General features: G+C 28.3%; 1 protein-coding gene across 1 annotated transcript; it reads left to right on the top strand.

Annotated features, from left to right (window-relative positions):
* Nucleotides 1–7,178: 7,178 nt before the first annotated feature.
* LOC119677061 (nuclear receptor coactivator 7-like) lies at nt 7,179–8,155 on the top strand. The gene is made up of 3 exons (XM_038088330.1): nt 7,179–7,480; nt 7,721–8,026; nt 8,115–8,155. The coding sequence occupies exons 1-3, from the start codon at nt 7,201–7,203 to the stop codon at nt 8,153–8,155; spliced, it is 627 nt and encodes a 208-aa protein (XP_037944258.1). The 5' UTR covers nt 7,179–7,200.
* Nucleotides 8,156–8,375: the final 220 nt, after the last annotated feature.

The raw sequence follows: 8,375 nt of genomic DNA on the forward strand, positions 1-8,375 counted from the left end.
TTGCAATTCGGAATTATGTACTCACTTTGAAGTTGATTATTATTATAAAATATAAATACATATAATTCTTCTTAGCGTGGAATAACTTTAAAGCTTTATTCCAAGAGAAATATTTTTAATAATAAATACTTAAACAAAATATAGAATTTAAAGGAAAACTAAATATGACGCAAAGTGTACCACGCTATCAGCATCACTGCATGATTATTCTATACATATATTCTTATTCGATCTGCACACAATATATCCCAATATATTTCGTGTTTGATGCAACTAAAGATCAAATTATAAAATTACGAACATTGAATGGCTTTTGACTTCATTCGGAAGGCGAAATGTCTTCTGTTCAGTTAGAGTCTGTTGCAGCACAAAAGATCAGTCATGGTCGCAGTGCTCCGCTCCGTTGGTGGCTAATATCCCGTTTATTCCTATTCCTATGGACTCGATTTTATTTCACTCTGACAAAGTTGTAACTTAAGCTTGCAAACAGGCTTAAGTATAAATTAAATCAGCAAAATTGATGCCTTAAACTTGACTTAAGAAAGTATTGTGACTTAAGTTATAAGTATTAAATCGGCCCTTAGAGCTTAAGCATCATCGCATGTCTTGAGATTCGTTTAATATGAAATAATAATATAGTTGTTTTTTATTGTTGTAACATTATGCGGAATAAAAGGAGACTATTGACATTTTAAAAATTAATAAAATAATAAAACTAATAAAATAAGTTGTTACAACAATATCTGTTGCTTCTGTTTGGGTTTTAAAATCCTAAAAACTTTACGACGCTTATTATCAGTTTTTGTTCAAAATGACTGTATAAGGGTAATTTTTGAGTTGATTAGATTTGAAGTCAAGCCATTTGTACATTCTACATAATCTTTGCATTCCACGATTTTAGTTTTGAACGAATTTCTAAAATTATCTATCATGGACTTAAATATATGTTATGTTTTGTTTAACCACATATAACATAATTTATATATCAATGCCTAAAAATTTGTTTCAGCTGTTGAAAAGTTATGTGCTTAGTTCTTGCTTACAAACACAACCACCTTCATTGTACAGATTCATCAATTAATCACAGAGTAAGCATTTCATCCTTGTATTATATTACGATTCAGCTTCATCTACATCTGCACTATATTTGCAGCTTCTATATTCAAACTAAGCGATATAAAATGACTTACTGTATACCAGATAAATTTTTGAAGTATTTTAATGCAATGTTTTAGAAAGATTAAATTTAAAAAAACGTACCTTTTTTGTATTTTTAAAATTGTTGTCGATTTTGTGGTTGGGATTGGATATGTATATGTTTATATATGTTTCCTGTGGTTTAACTTTATTTCTTATTATTTTGAAGTGTGCCCTTATAATTAAATAGAGTATTTTTGCTCATTACTGCTATAATGAATCATGATTTTATTTTTACACATTTATTTTGCAAATGTTTTATTCTATTTTATTTTGTTTTATTTAATTTAATTTCATTTTATTTCAATTCATTTTATTTTATTTTAATTTTTTCAATTTTTTAATTTATTTTATTTTATTTTATTTTATTTTATTTTATTTTAATTATAAATGTATATTTTTTTTTTATTTCATATATTTTATTTTTATTTAATTTTTTTACTGTTAATCATCTGTGAAATTAGAATTTATTTATTTTCATAAATATATTTGAGTATAACCAAAATGAAACTCTTTTTACTAACGTGGCATGTTCTATTCAACTCAATGATCAGATTAACATTTCAACTAATGTTTCTCCTAACTTAATATTAAATATTTATATAATGAAAATATTCAATCTTTTATAATTAATTTAATTACAACTGAAACATTATTAACGCTTAACGTGTATCAATGATCTAAGCACTTTTCGCAAAAATTGAACTTAAATGTAAAACAAATTATTTACTGAGTTTAACATTAAATATTTAGATTTAAAGAAAAAAATGTCCAAATTCTGTGAAAAATTGCAGTAAAGTTACAAAATGCATAATATAGCACAATTGCCCGCATACTTTATTTAGGGTTACTGAGAAAATCTTTAATGTAGAGCAAATGTGAATTAATTTTATAGTAAGTTTTTTCATTTAAATTTCTTTGATTTAATTTAAAAAATTTTAATTATTTAGTGAATAATTGTTTATATTTATGCTAATAAAATCGTTTCCAGCGTAATATTAAATATAAATATGTATAGTGGTCACTTCTTATATCTAAGATACAAAAAATGTATACCAGGTGTATCGGTATGAAATGAGCGTTTTTTGGTGAAAATAAAACACTAATTATTAATAGGAAAGTAAAAAACATTTTATTCAAAGTATTGGCCATTGCTTTCTACACATTTTGACCACCTTTCTGGCAATTTGTGGATATCACGCCAAAAAATTTGTTCGTCTTTTAAAGCAAACCAACCAGACACCAATTTTCAACCTCCTTGTAGGAATCAAAGTGCTGCTCAGCCAATGCGTGTCCCATCGATGAAAACAAATGGTAGTCGGAAGGAGCCAAGTCTGGTAAACATGGCGGGTGGGGTAGCAGCTCTCAGCCAAGTGTTTTGATTGCATCCTGAACCCGTTTTGCTTTGTGTGCAGGTGCATTGTCATGGAGCAGAATTACCTTGCCGTGTCTTCTGGCCCAATCTGGTCGTTTCTCGATCAATGCATGGTTCAAATTTATCATTTGTTGTTCATAGCGACTAGCATTAACGGTTTCACCAGATTTTAAGAGCTCGTGGTACACCACACCTTTCTGGTCCCACCAAACACACAGCATTGTCTTCTTGCCGAATCGATCTGGTTTTGCAGTCGATGTTGATGGTTGTCCCGGATTAACCCATGATTTTTTCCGGTTAGGATTCATAAAATAAATCTTCATCGCCAGTAACAATCCGATGCAAAACCGATTTTCTTTCGTGTCTTTGAAGCAAAATTTCACAAGTGTTTTTTCGGTTTTCCATCCCCATTTTCCACACTTTTGGATCTTTCCCATAGCTTTTAAACGGTCAGAAAGTGTTTGTTGTGCAACATTTAACATTTCTGCCATTTGCTTTTGACCCAAAGTGTCATCTCCATCCAATATCGTTTGCAATTCGGCGTCTTCAAACTTTTATTATATATTAAATATTATATATACTTATTTTAGTTTAATATTTTTATATATATATTTAATTTTTTTCTATCCATTTCCATCAAGTTATATTTTTTTTTTTGTTTTTTCAAAAGTATTTCAGTTTTTATATAGGAGTATTTGTCTTATATATTGTTCTTATAGATATTTATCTCTACTGAATTAACATTTCAATTTTTATATACTTATCTATTATATGTATTATTTTTATTTATATTTATCTTTAGTGAATTAACATTTCAATTATATTCATTAGTTCTTATACCATTTCATTAAATTCAATTACAAATAATTTCTATTTATGTTTCTATATGTCTATGTAAGTCTATATATCTTTCTAATATTCTATTTCAACAGTATGTGATTTTATTAGACATTTTTAATATCAATATGTTATGTTATGCTTATGTCTGGTCAATCTTTTATGTAAGTAAGGAAATGCATGAATTGATGACATTGATGAACTTGAGATTTTGAAATGCATTTTAGTGAAACTATTAGGTTGCTAAGTATCTTCGCAAGCAATGAGCGAATGATTACGCTTGAACATTTCTAATTATATTGCAGTACTCAATAATCAATAAAAACAAATTTAACAAAAATGTTAATATAAGTGATCAGTTTTAAGTGCATGATTTTTTTAAAGATATTAGAGAGCTAAAGAAAATGATTTAACAGGTCTTTATTAAGTATATTGTACAATCTTTTTACATTCGGTTAATAATATATTTTAAAAAGCCTAGATACGTTTATTGTTAGCAATAATAATAGTATTTTCTTTATTCCTTGTGATTATTTATTTATACTTTACATTTTTTTTAATGATATTATTGTCAATATTAATATGTATCAACAATTAATGTCAATATTTCATGTACCAGACAATTTCTAAAAAGAAATCCCGGTTTTCTCCGATAAGCTAAATATTTTCCTTTAGATTTTTTCTTTTTGTTCTTTTAATAACTTCAAAATAAATAAAAATATCGATTCAAAACATATATGAATTAAAACAAAATGTTTTCTACAATCAACGTATTCTGTCAAAAATAGTGTGGAGTCATAAATTGTTGACTGATTTTTTAGGTTTCAACACACTAAATATTAGTTCTAAAAAAAATTCTTAAAAAATACATATTACTTTTCTTTATTATAGTTTCAAATAAGTTCTAAAACACATTTTACTACATGATTACACATAACATAACAGGGGCACAATAGATCTTAAGGACCCACATAATGATAATAGCAATAACACATAACCTCACTTATTATCTATTATCTATTTATTCAAGTGATTTTTTCTACTAACGATATTAGAATATCTACTATTGCGGAATAGAAACCGATTTCTATACACAAATTTCTAACAGTAAACAATAAGCAGAGTTAAGATAAGCAGAGTTTTGGTTCACTCTAATCATAAAAATCATTTAAGTTAACTTTTATCAAAACCATTACTTTATAGTAGTAGTAGTATTCTTTATTTATAATTTAAAAACATACAAGAATTATTCATTACTTTATATAACATCTGTATAAAAATCTCAGTATTAGATATTTCCATTTGGTATTAGATCTCTTAAGTATTAGTGTTTAATATAATATTATTATTAGTATAAACCTTTCAACGATAGAAATAACATATCTGTAAAAGGTATAAAAATGTTGCAATCATCTCGTTAATTTTATTTATTTGCTAATGAACTTCTAATTAAATGCTTTTTAACCAGTTTTCTAACCATTCATAATGTATCTACATATAACCGAGTATAAATATTATCTTCTAACATAAAAATTTAAAAGTGTAGATTAATAAAAACTGTTGGAAGTTACTGAGATTATAATTCTCATGTTTTTAGTTTGTTTATTAATATAAATTTTATTGGAGCAAAACGAATAATTGTGAAAGTAGTCAATAACTGCAATATGTTGATATAGACACATTGTTAAACTATAAAATAAGCTGAAGTCTTCTGCCAATTTTGACTAATTGAGTCTTCCTATATTAAAACACATAATGTGTTATTAAATGTTACGTTATTAAATGAAGTAAATACATTTTTCAATTCCGAACTATTGCGAATGTTTTCATTATGCGAAAAACTTATAAAAGATCTACTTGCGTCCTAGAATGAATGTCATTTTACATTTTTCGTAATAATGTATGATATAAAATTCAGATATTATGCTAAGAACTTATCTTCACAAGAATTTTGGTCAGTTACAAGACGTCCCATTAAAGAGCTTCTTGGGCTTCATAGAGGGTTTAAAATTGTTTTCAGCACTTCAAGTTTTATGTCGCAACAAAGTGCGTAAACAAAATTAAATGGATTCCTAGGATCATCATAATTATGTAACATACTTCCAAAAATGTGAAATTTATATATGTAGAAAAATTAAATACATAGTATGAAATAAACCATTAGAATTCGATGACACTAAGAAAAAATTTCTTAACTGTCAACGCAGAATAAATTTTAAATTAATCAAAAAATCCCAGATGACTTGACATAGGATTGCGATACTTTTTACAGTAATTTGTGATAATTTAAATAAGAAAACGCAAACTTTCAGCGTAACCGTAACCTCATTAAGATATTTCTTAAACACCAAATAGCATTTCCAAGATTCCAGACTAGATATTTTTTTATTGAGGGCAAATCTCGAGAAGGTCGCTTATAATGTTCGATTGGTAATGTAAGTGTCGTAACCAGGAATTTTCAAAATTCAAGACTAAACATTTTTCTGTGTAGAGCAATTTTGGAAAAGCCACTTAAAATCTTCGGCTGGTGATGTAAGCGTCGTTCTAATCTCTTTCTTATTTCCTCTTTCTCATTGGGTTTTCATTAAATCCAATCTCTCGCATTGAGATGCCCCGTAGAGATATCAATCTTATGCTAGGTTTGCTTACAGTTCATTGCGGATTAGATAACTATATAGACGATTAAATCTCCCTTGAATCGTACCTGTCGCAGCTGAGGGGAAGAGAATGAAGGTGCCTCTTATCTACTTTGTCTTTGCGCAGCTCATGCACGAGGGCGACTGCACACTTTTGGGGCCCTCTTCCTTAAGATCTAGGTGGCTTTAAATTCTGAGAGTCTTTATTATACGGTAACATAATGAGCCAATAGGCCTAAGTGCGTCCCGTAAGTATCGCCGGTATAACCTAACCTACATCTTCTGATCTTTGCACTTGATCTGACTAGTCATCTGGTACAATATTATTACCGAAGTCGCTGTAGTGAATAGCTATGCTAATTTAAATTCAATCATATGCTCAGTAATAGTACGAATCACCGAATCAATCTTGTCCAAGGCGCTTGTAGTATTAAAATCACCTTTGGATTATGTATTGCAATGTTTGTAAACAAATATATGCAATATGATATATAATTAAACAATATAATAATTAGTTTAATTTGTTCACATCTTGCTAAGAGCTTGACATTCCACCTGCTGCTAAATGTTTAAGAAGTGGTTTCAACTAAAGGGTTTCAAATATCCCATGAACCCTTAAAACTGAAACATAAATACTTTATGAACAATTAACGTATATTGCCGGTTTGATAAATGCTAACTTATCAGAAAACACAGCAGTTTTGCCTGAGCGACATTAACACTTAAAGTCTGCAGTTTTCATATTTGCCTCATAATTTTTGTTTGTTTGATTTTAGTTACAATTTTGCCCTCAGTAAAGGCACTTAACGAAACAAACTGAGTAGAGCAGAAGTCGAACACGTTCAATAGAAAACGACGCAGTCAGCGTTTCTCTGTACTGCTTTGCTTCAATTCATAATCAAATTTTTGTTAATTGTTTATAAAAGAAATACTTCAATACAAAAAATATTTGACAAACCAAATGCAACTGAAATTGTCAAATTTTAGACATTTTTTTGATATGTTCGAAGGTTGAAATAATTTAAAAAAAATTTTTTTTTTATACAAAAAGCCACTAAACAATTAAAGTGAAAAAAAATGTTCGAAATATTTTTTATAAAGTTTAAAAATAAATATTTTTAAGAACAAATTTTTATATATACAACACATATAAAAATGGAGTGTGTAGAAATTTATAAGCGCAACTGTGAAAGTAATTTAAGTGAATTTGTTGTGATCTATCTGAGTAATCCGCTAAAAAATTGCAACGATGATGACAGCATTAGCGATACTGTTGTTGCTACTGAACAGCAAGAATTGCTGCAATTACATCAACAACAAAAACCTACAACAACACCACAATTTCATCATTTATTTTTCCCTGCGAGCGATGAATTTATTGTTTTTCAGCAAACGCCACAACAAACAACAATAACAACAACAACATTTGAGAAAAGTAAACACACACAAAATAAATTAATTTTATTTTTATTTTCAGTTGAATAAAGATTATTACATGGTTAAAATAAATCAATATTAACTGTGCTATCATAAAAAATTACTACTCTATTTTATTCATTTTAAATAATAATTTTTTCCAATTAATTTTTTTTCTTTATGAAATTATTTTCTTTTACAGTTTTCTGTTAATTTTTTATTTAATTTTCATTTTCCGGTTTTTTTTTTGTTTTTACAGATGAACGCAAAAAATCTTCGCTGCCCACAATACCCACAATCTCCTACACTGTGGGCAATCGTGATACACTAACCTCAGTAGCTGCTCGTTTTGATACCACTCCATCGGAATTGACACATTTGAATCGTTTGAATAGCTCATTCATCTATCCGGGACAACAACTCTTAGTACCAGATAAGAGCGCGAAAGATGATGCTTCAACAACAAGCTCCACAGGTACCACCGATGAAAAAGGAGCTAGCGCATCTGGTAAATCAAGTCCTGTTGAACGTAAACTATCCACCGACGAGCAAAATGATGAGAAAGGTAAGCTAAAAAATAATAATAAAAAAGTAAATCTTTAAAACTCTACATAACATTATTCTAAAAAGTATTTTATTTTTTTATTTTAAAGTAAATATAATAACAGTTGCATTGCGAGAAACAGAACACTGATCAATAAAAGTTACTCTGTCTTGCAAAGTCATTCCAAAGTGCACAAAATTTAAGAATGCTATACTAAAATTGCAAGAGTTCGAAAACATCTCTGTTGCAGAATTGCAACATCAAAATAAAGCAGCTGTACTTGCATTATACCACTTCCACATGAAGAGCAACAGCTGCCAAAACAGCTGTTTTGTTTTTTCTTTTTTTTTCGTTGCAAGCTTGTTTAGGT

The sequence above is a fragment of the Teleopsis dalmanni genome, chromosome 2, assembly GCF_002237135.1.
Source record: "Teleopsis dalmanni isolate 2A chromosome 2, ASM223713v2, whole genome shotgun sequence".
NCBI classification, from domain to species: Eukaryota; Metazoa; Arthropoda; class Insecta; order Diptera; family Diopsidae; genus Teleopsis; species Teleopsis dalmanni.

Coding starts and splice junctions, on each gene's coding strand:
- LOC119677061 (XM_038088330.1), top strand. CDS start 7,201: ATGGAGTGTGTAGAAATTTATAAGCGCAACTGTGAAAGTAATTTAAGT. Junction 7,481..7,720: donor AACAACAACATTTGAGAAAA/GTAAACACACAC, acceptor TTGTTTTTACAG/ATGAACGCAAAAAATCTTCG. Junction 8,027..8,114: donor CGAGCAAAATGATGAGAAAG/GTAAGCTAAAAA, acceptor TTTATTTTAAAG/TAAATATAATAACAGTTGCA.